Here is a 15,042-nt window from a genome sequence, read left to right as displayed (position 1 = left end):
ACATGAAGGTTCTCTAGAATTTTACTGCTTATTCTTGTGGTCAACACCAGCATAATTTCCTTTATCAGTACCATTTTCACAGCACTTCTGCATGGGAATCTTTTAATGAGGATCCTTACAGGAATATGCCTATCAACAGTTGTACTAATGGAGCCTAAGTGTATCCATGTGCAAACTTAGAAACCACTAACTTTTACTTCTAAGACATTTAAGTGCATTTTGGATCCAGCCCAGAAAGGAATTAAAGGAAGAAAACCCAACAATTATTTTCTCTGAAAAGTCATTTTCAGTCTCCGGGAAATGATCTCTTCCTTCAATAACAAACATAAAGCTATATTACTGAACAGATTTACAACTCCTAGCTTGTAGTAACCGCAGAAATTTTTTTACCACTTCCACAAGTAATTTTTAGAACATCAAGCACAATCTACTACCAGAAAAATCTGCAAAAGCATTCCTTAACTCCCATTTAATTAAACAGAATTTGTACAAGTTGATTCCTTGGTGGGTTGTTCTCAATGTGTTACACTGCAGATCAGAACCACTATGCATTAACCACAGACATTTTCAAATGGGGACAGGAAAAGTGGTGTATAAAGCATAAGAGAGAGAGAGAGAGAGAGAGAGAGAGAGAGAGAGAGAGAGAGAGAGAGTGTGAGGGGGAGAGAGAGAGAGAGTCTGTTGCATTTAAACTAACATGCTGTACCAAGATAATTTCTTTCCTGTACGTAATCTTGTAATAGGCCTGTTCTTGACAAACAGGTCATCGTGGAATAAAAGAGATTGTAGCTTGAATGTTCCTTCATAATCCCTTCACCTAAAAAATCTATCAGAAAAAAGACTATGCTAGAATTCTGCTTCATTTGTTCTATTTTTCTAAGCTTAAGGTATGTAAAAAATAATAATAAAAGGGAACCATTTAGTCATGATTTTGTATACCTGTCTAATCTGAAGTAGTATGGTCCAGGAACGATTTGTTTCTGGACCATACCCACTGTTTGTCTAGACCAGGGGTGTCCAAACATTTTGGCAGGAGGGCCACATCATCACTCTGACACTGTGTCAGGGGTCGGAGGAAAAAAGAATTCACATTTCAAATTTGAATAAATTTGAATAAATTTACATAAATGAATAAATTAGAAGTGGTACTTATATGAATGAATGAAGGTATGGCAGCAGCTCAGGGCCTATAAAAGACTTTGCACAAAGCAAGGCCGGCCTTTTCTTTGCTGCTGCTGCAGCATTACAGACGTGAAACAGCAAGCAGAGCTCTTGTCCCACAGCTCACATGAGAGGTAGAACAGTTGCCCTACTGCTGAGAGCAGTTGTGTTGGGCCAGCACGGGCTCCAGCAAGTTTCCAGAGGGCCACATTGGAGACTGGGGGGCTCTCTGCCAGCTGGATTTGGAGTCCCCGAGGGCCACGTGGCCCCCAGGCCAGGGTTTGGGCACCCCCTGGTCTAGACTAAGCTAGTGTCATGTTTTAGCTCCTTAAGTGGCACAAACCAGCTTTCATCTTCTTGAATTGTACTGCTGTTGTTTAGGTTGCTGTCTGAAAGTCCTGCCCTTCCCCTGACATTCCTTTGCCCTCCACTATCCACCCATAACACACTTCCATGGCTGCCATGCTTGCCCTGGCGCTGTCTGGGGTCTGTGGCAGCAGGAGCCCACAGCTGATGCTTTGTGGTGGTGGTTTAAAATGGCCCAAAAGGGGTGCAATCTTTGCATCAGTGCTGGGTGTTTTACAGCAGTAAGACACTAGTCGTGCTGTCATAAAAGGCCCATAGGATTGGGCTGTGAGGAGCTTATATCACACAAAACAGGTCCATCTCTTTCATTTACCGACCTTGCTGTAATGTAATTATTTTTCTTGGTATATAGAAGTAATCCCTCTTGACTTAGTTTGAACTGTAACTCAGTGAACAGAGGATATCTAATCTACACATAAGCACTATGATAGCAAATCATCTTAATAATACAATCAACTTCCTTTAGGAAGCCCATGTATTTTATTTCTGTGCTGCTGTTCATTTGCACTACTTGCAGTTGTGAAATGAAAGCATTTATAGAGGCCTCCCCTAGCCCCAGGAGTTTAGAAGGCTTTTAAGTACCTTTTTATTTCTTTATTCCATTATTCAATTCCCCTAAGTAGGCATATTCCTATAGAGTTTAAGCTTCAGCCTCTTGCAGTATAAAAGAGGACTAAAGGCATACTGAATCTAAAATATTAATACTACAATACATAAAAATTAGTGGAGCTAGGCATCCCCATAGGTGACGGGCAGATACTTTCCTTTTCTGGGAAGATGAGAACCTCCAAAATCAAATTCAGGGCTATATCTAACATTATGTAATAAAAACATGGGAGCCCCAGCCACTGGCTTCTCCTGCTGCTAAAAACCTCAAATTGTTTCAAGGTATAGCTTAAATAGAATAGGAATAACATACAAATCACACTAAAATTAAAAAAAGGATGGGCAACATTATTTTTCTATTGTTTTTTTATCCACTGATTTTTTTTATCCACTAGGGGTTCCAGAATGGAACCCCAGTGAATAACGAGGGACAACCTGTACACCGAAAGCATTCAGTTTTGGTTTAAAATGAATTTCAATTTTCCATTATGCTCAAACTTGGAACCTGGTTCATTCTAACTCATTGTTTCTCAACATTTGTCTTCCGCTGTACATAATCCACCTATTCGAAGTACCACCGGAAGTTACCAGCAATGACATCATCACCAGTTACTTCTGGATTAGGAGGCCAGATGTGACACAATCAACACCCGTAAGAGGCAGGCTTTTTTGAACAGAGAAAAGCATGCTTTTTCTACGGCTGTTTGTTGTGTCGTGTTCCTCGCCTCACTGCTAGGCAGCAGAGGTCCAGGGATCCTGCAAGTATCACCAGACACCATCTCAATTACCACTTGCAGTATATGTACCATTGGTTGAGAAACACTGTTCTAATTATAGGTATTAGAACCTATATTTAAAACAAACCATGATTTTAGATCCTCATTTATTAACTGTGGTTTAGATCATCATCTAAACCAGGACAGTGACTTGGTTCATATGATTCAAAATATCCTCTAGTGTAGCGGCCTTGCCCCTGGCAAGCCCCATTCATGTAATTTTTCTCTCTTTCTCCACCCACATGCTTTTAAGGAATAGATCAGGCATTCATGTGATTGTTCTGGTTCTTACATTACTACCCCCACACACAGATGTGTCAATTGGGCCTCTTTGCATGGAGATTTTTCAGCATATGAACTATGTAATAATATAGTTAACAAGACCAGTTTCCTCTTTGCCAAAGAAAAATGAACAAGTCCCTGACTAAAGGGAAAGAGGGTTAAATCCTGCTATCTAAAATATCAAGTCAGACAGGTCATTCTATTGGAGATTCATGATTTAAATAAATAGCTTGAGAGAGTCATTTGCACTGACAAGAGAGACTCCTGGCACCAAGATTCTTTGCCTCATAAACTGAGTCTGTAAATATCTTTTGAATAAAAAGTGTCCCAGAAGAAGCAATAAAAACTGCTATCTTCAAGACATCAAGTGTTGTTCAGATGACAAATAGTGATTAACCTGCCAGTACAAATTAAATCAGCCAGTCTTTCTGTTATTGCAGTAACACAAGTGGATAATGTATCAACACGCTGGCTATGACTTCTACCATTGATCCGAAGCATATTTACTCAGAATTAAGCCCCATTTAATTCAGCCTCACTTTATCTGTATCTGAGTAAGGAGAAACTGAAGACAATCTGCATTATTTGTTTTCTTGCCTTATGACCAAAAGTGCCCAGGAAAGGTTCCTCCTCCATTTTGTAATCAACATTAGTCAACTTTTTAGAAACCAAACTTCTTTTCTTACAAATGAAAATAAATGGGCTACAAGAAAACAGCCCCTTTTGCCTTAGCATTAGCTAAATCACAGTTGAATTTTGTTGATGCTCAAGTGATTGTCATGCAACCTATTGGGAATTCCCTAAGTTATGCCTTCTGCTAAGAAGAGCTGCTTCTTTGTTAATTATACATTTTTTATTTATTCACTGCTGTTTGTATTATTATTATGCCTTTCTGAATATCATTCAAAATGGTTAATAAAAACAATAAAAACTGACATAAAGATAAAGCGCCCAATTCCATCCAACTGCTGATGCAACCGCAATGCAGCCCTGTGGTAAGAGAGCAAATGTTCCCTTACCTTGAGGAGGCCTCTGTGGCTGTTTCATCACTGCATAATGCAGTGGACACCTCATTGGCACAGCTATTGGGAAGCTGGATAGGATCTGGCCCAAAATGGTAGACTCTCATTTCCCACACAGAATGGTGCCTACCAGGTGAGATGAAGTACTTTTCATGCTTCTTCTAACCTGGCTAGAGCTGCTTCTGACTAATTTTTCTTTGAAAGCAGTGCTAGAGAAGACATAAGAAATACAAATGCTTTTCTTCTTGCTCCTTCTTTCCATGCTGGTGGGAGGTCATCCAACCAGGAAATGAGAAATCAAATGCAATGGCCTCCAACATAATCTACCATTTCCTATGGGTATAAGGGATCTGCTGAATTCTTTACCCTGGAGACTCTGAAAAACCCTCAGCCAAGCTGAACAGCAATTATGCCCTCACAGGGAGCCTCTGAGCAGCTCAACTGTCTGGAATCTAGTCACTCAGTCTACAGAATTTGGCCATTCCCTGGACATATGGTTTGTCCTCTCTGATATTAACCTGCAGATAAATTCTGTGAAGAATTCAGTTTAAAGAATTTGGCCATTCCCTGGACATATGGTTTGTCCCCTCTGATATTAACTTGCAGATAAATTCTGTGAAGGGAACTCATGAAGTTACCCCTAATCATGAATTAGATATACATTCTAATCCTGAAATGATTGTTACTTGAACCTTATTATTGCTTCTGCACTGTTTGTTTTTGGAGGTCAGGTCAGTTGCTTAGGGTTGGACCCCTACCAGACAAACTTTAGCACTATCACATTTGAAATATATTTTAAACTGCTCATGGGAAAATAAATTTAATATTTTAAGCTAAAACAAACATAAGTACCATTGGGGATGTGTATGTTTTGTGTACATACCTCTTTTTCTATCACAAGAAGTTCTGCGTTAGTTTTACATATAACTGAAGCCAGGCGTTTTGTATTAGTCAAGAGACATGTTTCCTTGAAAAGAAAATAATGTTTTTCTTCAGCTTTAAAGTTTACCTTTATGTATGACTGCACAGCAGTATGTACAAGAATGCAGTACAAGAATATATCATAATTTAGACAATTTCTTATGCATAAGAAAGAGATATTGCAAGAATGCAGGATGTTGCACACTTTTTCAAACTTCAACATAAAACCATTTTTTCATAACTCTGCTTTAAGACTGGTCCCACTGGTGTACCAGAGGGCAAGAGGGTCAAATGCCCCATGTGGCACACTTGTGATGGCAGCAGCAGCAACTTCCTTGCCCCCTGTCTGGAGGCCTTCGGAGAGCCCGAGGAGGCTGCACACTGTCTCCCAGGGCCTCTGGAGGACTTCTAGGGCCTCCGGAGGGCCTTTAAATCTCACCGAAAGTGACATTTTAAAGCCTTCCAGAGGTCTATATAGGTATTGGCAATTCTGGCTATACCATCCAAGAGACAAAAATGACTAGAGAAAGATCCACCTAGGCTAGTTTTCTGTCCCTTCAGTAGCTATTCACATGTGTCCGAATGATAACAAGCAATGTGAAGGTGATGGCAATTCAGCAAAATAATTCTTCCTTTTGTCTGTTTGACTCAACTGATAACCAAGTTGATCAGGTGATTCCTAATTCTCACACTTTAAGAAAAATTTCTCTCTATCCATATGGCTCATAATTTTGTAAAATTATCATCATATTATAGTGAAAGGTCAGCTCTACACATATGATTATTCCTTCTTTCAAATAGCTTTAGGGTGATATACAAGGGATGATCACATTTTTACCCTCACAACAGCACTGCAAGGTAGGTTAGACTGAAAGAAGGCAACTTGCCTAAGGACATCAAGTGAATGTCATGACTGAACACAGATTTGAACCCAGGTCTTCCTGCCTTGCCACTCTATCCAGTACACCATACATTTGTAAGTACATTTACATTTGGCCCCACTGGACTCATTTCAGTGGTGATCCTTGCCCCAGTAGATCCCGGGCCAAGAGCACAGGCTGCCGACCCCACAGGCTGCCACCAACCAACCTGCTGTCCCTCCTGTGGGCTGCCACTCCTGCCTCACTTCTGGAGGACCAGGGAGGCAGTGCACTGCTTCCCTGGCCCTCAGAACACCTTTGGGTGAAGGACACTGGGTGGCGCTGGGGTGAGTGTGGTGGGGTGGGGGTGGATGGTGGCATGACACCGTTCCCCTAGCCTGGTGCCCAGTGCATTTGTTCCCCTTGCCCCCTCTTAGGTATGTCACTGACTCATTCCCATGTTTCTAGCCATTAACATTTATGGCTAGACTGCTTACAGACCTGGACTATTTGCAGGAAGCACTGGAAGGCATGACATATTTTAGCAGTGCAATTCGGTGCACACTTTCCAGGGAGTACACTCCACTGAACACAGTGGGACTCATTTCTAAGTAACCTTTCACAGGATTGCTCTGTCAGTATGTTAAGATTTCCAAATCTCATTGAAATTTATGGGATTTAGGTCAGTAGTCTCCTTGATTTTAATGGTACTTAGTCTTGACTAACGTTCTTAGGTTAGAACCCACTGATAGAGGTCACATGTTATTCAAAATACCTAGTCAGATTTAACAAATAATATAAACATTAACACATAGCATTTCCCACAAATTAACTGATAACGAGGAAATAGTTACCCCTATGAAATCTCCCTCTTCTGCTTCATATAACATTTCAGAGGGGAAACTCTTGACTTTGAAATTTACATCCTCCATAATGACCTTCAGTTTGCCAGATAGCACTAAATAACATTCAGTTCCCACGTGCCCTTGCCTGATAACGATTGTTCCAGCTTCATACCTTTGGTCAAAATATGCAGATAAAAGTTAGCAATAACGACTGCTGTAAAAAAAAATAATAAAGGGATATAAGTCTACCTATTTCAAAATTTGGCAATAAAGATGAGAACTGTCACTGTTAATAATATTGTGAACATTCACTGTCCTACTAGTGGCCCTTCCTAACCACACACAAATCTTTGCAACACATTGTGCAGTTAAAACAAAAAGCAGGACATAAAGTGTCATAATTTGCCTTAGAATACAGAAGCAATACATTGACTGTTTATTACTGTTATATAGATGTGAGTCGGACTTCTGGCTGTACACAGTAGAGTGGAGAAATACAAGTGAGGTAGAAAGGGGATGAACTGCAATGCTGCATAACACTGTCAGACCGAACACTGCTCTTTTACATCAGGCCACCTGAAAAGTCATGTGCAGGCCCCTGCAAGCCTGCACATGTCTCAATGGCACAAAGTACAGGTTCCTGGTGTTGTGATCACCAGGTAGATCACCAGGTAGTGACCAGATCACCAGTGACCAGATCACCAGTAAGAGACAATGACACATTGCAAGCTCTGGGGACTACATCAGCTACATTACATTAAGCCGTCGCTGCTTCAGATCTTCAGTCAGCTCACAGGAGGAGCATGGAAAGTGCAGTTTCCTGCATTGAAAACAGATGTAGCTCTCAAAAGAAATAAACTCAGTTAAAAAACTAAAAAAAAAAAGTTGTTTGGGCTGCAATTTTACTTGGAACTCAATGTTGGCATCCTTTAGTCTCAGAAGACTATGGTATCGTGCTCTGAATGGTGGTTCTGGAACAGTGTCCTCTCCAGTGTGTGAAGCCTTGGTAAAGTAGATATGGAGGATAGACTGTTACCCATGCAGCAAATCCCCCCTCTTCAAGCTGCTGAAATGGTCCAATGGAAAGGTAGAAGCCAATACAGTTGGTTCCAGCGGCGTCGCAGGAGTTGTCAGAACGTGACTGTGTTCAGTCATGAACTGCCTCAGGGACTCCGGCTCCGGATTTTGCCTCGAGGTTGACTCCTGAAGCCTTTTCCATAACTGGATGTAGCCACAAGGCAGTGGAGGTTTGGGATCAGAGCTTTCCTTCTCTCAGATGAGCTGCCTTCCCAGGCTAAGAGTCCCATCTACCTGGTGGCTGTTTAGTCGCCTCTTATGACAAGTACAGCCAAACTGAGGGCCTACTCTTATCCCCAGCCCCCAGGGGATTACTTGGAACTAAGCTCCACTGAACTCAATGGCGTTTACCAAGAATAGGCTTGGACTGTCACAGTTGCCTATACATGTCTGCTCAGAAGAGAGCCCCACTGAGTTCAATAAGACTTACTCCCAAGTAAGTCTTATTGAACTCAGGATTACAGCTTTAGCTAATCAACGTGGTAGAGCTCAAATGCAGTAGATGCAGCGGTGAAGAATATATGTTATGAACTCACAGATTCCACATCTCTAGAGATGTGCAACTGTTTGCAGCTCTCTTGAAAGTATTTGCGTGTATCTGTTCTTTGTTTTTTTTAAGTGAAGGATGAACAGATAAGCATTCTGTGGCACTAGAACAAAAAATTAAGATTAGGCAGCTCACTTGAATCATCAGGGCAATGCCAAGCATTTGACTCACTGGTATCTGCAACTTTTCTTTTTATATAAACTGTTGTCATCCTGACTTATGTGTTCCCGTCTGGAAAATGAAGATTATCACTCTACTTAAAAATCCCAAACCCCCTTGATTCACATTTTATCATGAGGATCATAAAGTGTAAGTGGGGGGAAACCCATACAGTTTTCTTGTACCTATGTACATTTCTCATTGAGTGTAGCAGCCACTGATATTAGTACCACAATAAACTTATATTTTTTTTCTTAGTCACCAAAGGCTCAGAAGCTAAAAGACTGCTATTGGAATCACAGGATACCAAAGAAGTATTATGTAGCCTTCCATCTGTCAATATTTTATTTTAACAGGGCAGGGCATTTCTGAAGTATGATAAATATTTAATCAAAAAGAATTTCAGCCTTGTTGAAAAAACGTTCACCTTCTGACCCAGCTTTCTGAAGGAAGCTTATGGAACAGATCCCATCTCAATACACAAGTAGCGCCCAGGCTTATTACTTACTCTTGGTAGATGAAAGCTTGGCAGAGCTGAAGTTGTATTTTGCTAGGCAAGCCATGAAAACCTCTGTTTGTCTTCAAACATGCTTGTATCTGGAGAAAAAAGCACATTTTATACTTAACATTGGCATCATGGACAAGGCTGGATTCAATGCTATGTTATACATTCTGTGCTAGCAGCTAGACATTGTGAAGAATTGTCTCTCTTGAATGGAAGCCTTTTAGAAACTTCAGAATTGGGTAGCAGTCTCCAAAACATGATAAAGGATCCTGCCCAATATGATGGTAGAAACTATTCACTTCACTATTTATCCTCTGAGTTTTCAAGCAGAATCTGGAAGTAGGTACTTCTGCATTACTGAGCAAACAATGAGGCACAGAAGGCTGCATTATACAGGTGTGCGCTACTTAATGATGGGATAAGTTTTCTTATCCCCGTTGGTATGCGATTGGGTCATTAAGTGAACATTCAGTACAATCTATTGCCTTTGTTGTGTAAACAGACGCTCCCTGCCAGACACTAGCTGGCTACAGATTGCCTCTTCTTTGCATTAAGAGTCTGTTGTGTAAACAGACACTCTGCCCACAGGCTATGGGAGATGCGATTGCCTCACTAAGAGCATCTTTATTGTCCTTTGACCACTATCATACATGCAAATGGTTGTTAAGTGGTGCACACCTGTATTAGGGCAAAAGCTTTAAATTCAAATGGAATGAAGGACCAAACTTTACACTAAGCAAATGCCCAGGGGCCATACTCACAATTTGTCACCCACCTCTGCCCCCAATCTTGATGGGGAAAAAATCCCTTCACTGGTCCCTAATAGTCTATTGCCCCCCAACACAGGCCTGAGCGCTGACTGTACCTTAAAACCCTCCATCATCTATGCTCCCATCCCATGTGCACTGCTTTACCTCCAAAATCTTTTCACATGCCAAAACAATCATCCCCCTTCCAAACCAGCCTGCTAGTCTAAATAAACCCATTACCCAACTCTTCTTTCCTATTGACCAAAGTTCACCATCACTCTTTCCCTTGGCTGAAAACCGAAGGCTACAACATGCTCTTCAAAATGGTTCTGCAGATTTAAATGGAATTGGGGGGGGGGGGGAAGGATGCTGGCGAGATCTGTGGTAGCAGCCATTAGCGAGTCAGACCTTTTGCTCTCCTAATGACATAATTTCCTAGCCCTGAAGACAATTCAATAATTTTTGTGTAGTGTGGTAAGGACAGGAAGGTGAACACACACACCCTCCCTCCCTTTGCTGAAGCTTCAAGAAACATCCCAAAGATGGTACCAGTGCAGCAGTCTGTAGAGAATCCATGCAGATAAAGCCTCAGTCTCAGACCGAGACTGGGGAGGGCACCAGGATGCAAGTCTCTTGTCTTGTGTGCTGCCTGGGGCATTTGGTGGGCCACTGTGAGATACAGAAAGCATGGGCCTATGGCCTGATCCAGTGGGGCTGTTCTTATAGACCAGGCTTGCAACTAATTACTTAGCAAAAAGGGGAAAGGATTATCTACCACAACCCCAGTCCTGGTGCCTGTTGGTTCCCTTGTACCAAGGAAATTCCAGAGTGTGAAGGAAGGGACAGCAGACAACTGGTCTCTGGGCATATTCTTCCCCCTCCCTAAGCAGGAAGCCCAACAAAGGGCAGGGTGACCAGATATCCTCTTTTTCTAGGACATGTCCTCTTTTTTAGCCTCGTGTCCTGCAAAAAAAACTTAAATGTTCTCCTTTTCCCTGTGAGCAGGCAGCGCACAGTCTTCTTGGAATTAATAAATTATATGTAAAAAGTTTTAAATTTAATAATATAGTATTAAACCACATGAAATCAATATACAAGTGTTTTTAGCTTATATTTGTTCATGTCCTACATTCTTCTTGGATGTCCTACATTTTTCTTTTTTAATTTTTTATTATTTTCCAAAATAAAACAAACACATATAAACAAACACATAACAAACACAAACTCAATACACAACACACACACAAAAAACAAAAACAACACACCGTTGGAGGGTGCAGGCAATCATATATCAATATATCTAATCAATACATATCTTCCAATCTTGTTCTTCTTCTAGCTTAGCCTCTTAATATCATTTATCTATCATATCATATTTTATATAATATATCATGTATACAATATATTCATCTAAATGCCCCATCTTATACATCTACAACTCCATTTCAACCAAGCATAAAATGATCTCCATTGCTCTATCTGTGTTGGTTTACACCGTTGATCCAAAGTCACTGTAAGCCTATCCATTTCCGCCACATTCATTATTTTCTCTATTAATTCATCTTTCATTGGAATTTTAATAACTTTCCAGTATCTAGCATATAGAATCCTTACAGCAGTTAATATCATAATAACTAAATACACATCATTTTCTTTATAATATCTAGGATAATATAAAGCAAATAACTTTTGCAATTGAAGGAAGACTTTCGTTTTTGAGGTGAATTTAAGCCATTTATGTTGACAGAGTAAATACTCCATCCTGCCTTAACCATCATGTTTCTTTTTACTATTCACCTTCTCTTTTTGTCTTCTTCTTGTTGCTATCAGTGAGTGTCTCCTTGCCCCTCTAGTTTCTTCCTTCTCTGATTCCTCAATTGTCTCTGAATCATCTGATTTCTTTTCTTCCAGCTCCATTTCTACACTTTCTAGTTCTTTTCTTCTCAGTTCCTCTTCCTCATTTTCTTCATTTCTCGTCTCACCTTTCATCACTGTACTCAAAAAATTTTCTGCTTTCATTGTTGAATTTATATTATATCTCTGTGACTGGAATTGAAAAAACATACCTTCTGGGAGAAGCCATCTATATGGTATTTGCTTTCCTCTTAAAATTTTTACTAGCTCTTCATATTCTTTTCTCTTCTTTCTCACTCTCCATTGGACATGTCTCAGAATTTTCACTTTACTACCCTCTACCATCCATTCCTTTTCCTGTGAGATCTTCAATATTTTATCTCTGTAAAAAGTTCTGATGAATTTCACATGGATTTCTCTTGGTAGTTCATGTTTTCTTAGATAGAAAGTGCTCACTCTTCTCGCTGAATCCAGATCCATGAGTATCTCCTCTGTTGACGTGTCGATCCACTCTGATAATAAATCACCAATCAGATGTCGTGTATCTTCCCCTTTTGGTTCTGGTACATTTTGTATTCTCACCACTCGAGCTGCACTCTCCATAAGAACATAAGAACATAAGAACAGCCCCACTGGATCAGGCCATAGGCCCATCTAGTCCAGCTTCCTGTATCTCACAGCGGCCCACCAAATGCCCCAGGGAGCACACCAGATAACAAGAGACCTCATCCTGGTGCTCTCCCCTACATCTGGCATTCTGACTTAACCCATTCCTAAAATCAGGAGGTTGCGCATACACATCATGGCTTGTACCCCATAATGGATTTTTCCTCCAGAAACTCGTCCAATCCCCTTTTAAAGGCGTCTAGGCTAGACGCCAGCACCACATCCTGTGGCAAGGAGTTCCACAGACCGACCACGCGCTGAGTAAAGAAATATTTTCTTTTGTCTGTCCTAACCCGCCCAACACTCAATTTTAGTGGATGTCCCCTGGTTCTGGTATTATGTGAGAGTGTAAAGAGCATCTCCCTATCCACTCTGTCCATCCCCTGCATAATTTTGTATGTCTCAATCATGTCCCCCCTCAAGCGTCTCTTTTCTAGGCTGAAGAGGCCCAAACGCCGTAGCCTTTCCTCATAAGGAAGGTGCCCCAGCCCCGTAATCAGCTTAGTCGCTCTCTTTTGCACCTTCTCCATTTCCACTATGTCTTTTTTGAGATGCGGCGACCAGAACTGGACACAATACTCCAGGTGTGGCCTTACCATCGATTTGTACAACGGCATTATAATATTAGCCGTTTTGTTCTCAATACCCTTCCTAATGATCCCAAGCATAGAATTGGCCTTCTTCACTGCCGCCGCACATTGGGTCGACACTTTCATCGACCTGTCCACCACCACCCCAAGATCTCTCTCCTGATCTGTCACAGACAGCTCAGAACCCATCAGCCTATATCTAAAGTTTTGATTTTTTGCCCCAATGTGCATGACTTTACACTTACTGACATTGAAGCGCATCTGCCATTTTGCTGCCCATTCTGCCAGTCTGGAGAGATCCTTCTGGAGCTCCTCACAATCACTTCTGGTCTTTACCACTCGGAAAAGTTTGGTGTCGTCTGCAAACTTAGCCACTTCACTGCTCAACCCTGTCTCCATCTGACTTTCCATTAAAGTTCCCTCTCCATCATACTGGTTTTGTTCAATATGTAAGCCATTTCTGCCCAATGTTGCATATATGCAACAGGGACCAAATGTGTACACCTGTGGGTTGGGCAAAAACGCATGGTTGAACTGCAGCTCCACCACACTTGCCAATGGAATTCTCTGAAATATTCTTAACATTTCTTGTTAAATAAAAAATACAAAAGATTATGCATTTTCTTGAGCTTCTGTGTGTGTGTGTGTGTGTGTGTGTGTGTGTGTGTGTCAGAGAGAGAGAGAGAGGAATCTTACAGAACTTACAGAACAGGAATCTTACAGGAATCATGAGTTTCTTTAACAGAAGAAGTACCAGTTTTAGAATTATAGTGTACTTTCTTTACATGCATTTCTAAGGCCATTAAGAACAAAGAATCCAAATAACTGCCTTAGCAGATGCAACTATCCACTGGTTGTGGATTTTAGTTTGTTAGCCATGCTAATGGTTTCAACGAACGATGATGATGATGACACGACACATGTTTAATGAGTCAAACAAATACATCTCTGGCACAGGCGCTGATACAAAAGGACTCCTTAGCTAGTTGCTTCCTGCCACAGTACATGGAGCAATGCCTTGTGATGCAATGTAAGTTTTGTCAATATTTGTAAACACCAGTCTCATTGCAAAGTATCTGACAAAAAAGCTTTTTATATTGAAACACTTAAAACAAAAAAATCCATGAGCTCTAACAGCCTGTTTATTTTACAGATAGCTAACAAAATGAATTAAAGGTTTCTCTATACATTAGCACATGGGAGGTGATTGCCCAAGTAACTCCCGGATGAAGAGTTAACACACCATAGCTCACGCTACAAATGTAAAGTGAAAAAAGAGTGAAATATCCAGTCCTATACCATTTATTATTATACTACTACTAGAGGTGTTTGAAAATGGTGTTATTTATTTTACTCAGAAGCAATCCCATTGTGTTTAGTAAGTCTTGGGCCAGGGGTGTCAAGGCCTGGGAACCAGATGTGGCCCACAGAAACTCTTATCTGGCCCTTGGGCTGCTCATCATCAGCTGCTCTCAACTGCTGAGTTTGGCTGGGGTGTCACTGCTGAAAGGGCAGCCCACATGATATCTCCCATACCTTGGAAATATGATCAAGACTTGCATAATTTCTCTTCTATAATTTGCAGCAAATTAATTCCCAAGTGAGGAAAAAAGGGCTTATTTCTGATCATTACCTGTTTAAAGACATCACTTCCTGCTTAATGACATCACTTCCAGCACTCAGCAGGCATGACGAATACTATTCAGCCCACTGTATGACATGACTTTGACACCCCTGACTTAGGCCCAAATCCTATTCAACATTCCAGCACTAATGCAGCCAAAATGCAGCTCCGAGATAAGGGAACAAATGTTATCTTACCCTGAGACCTTGGTGACTGCCCTCCCACTGCAGGATGCAGCAAATGCCCCATTGGCATGGCTGCATAACTGCTGGAGAGTTGGATTGGATTGGGCCCTTAGGCTGTAATCCTATCTTACTCACTGGAAACAAAGGCCTCCTACTATTACATTTAGATGCTACTATTTATTCAGAGTGGCTTACATCAGTGGTCTTCAAACTTTTTTTGCCATGACACCACAAAGTATGAGACTGG

At 41.1% G+C, this 15,042-nt stretch overlaps 1 protein-coding gene across 1 annotated transcript in view; it reads right to left on the bottom strand.

Moving 5' to 3' along the window:
* The window catches only part of LOC136655956 (uncharacterized), a 64,557-nt gene that overhangs the window by 23,206 nt on the left and 26,309 nt on the right, over nt 1-15,042 (bottom strand). The window contains exon 5 of the mRNA XM_066632712.1: nt 9,131-9,219. Coding sequence (XP_066488809.1) covers nt 9,131-9,219 — 89 coding nt within the window. The remainder of the gene's footprint in view (nt 1-9,130; nt 9,220-15,042) is intronic.

Source organism: Tiliqua scincoides, chromosome 6 (assembly GCF_035046505.1).
Source record: "Tiliqua scincoides isolate rTilSci1 chromosome 6, rTilSci1.hap2, whole genome shotgun sequence".
NCBI classification, from domain to species: domain Eukaryota; kingdom Metazoa; phylum Chordata; class Lepidosauria; order Squamata; family Scincidae; genus Tiliqua; species Tiliqua scincoides.
Note: the sequence above shows the minus strand (reverse complement) of the source record. Positions and strands in the feature narration are given on the sequence as shown.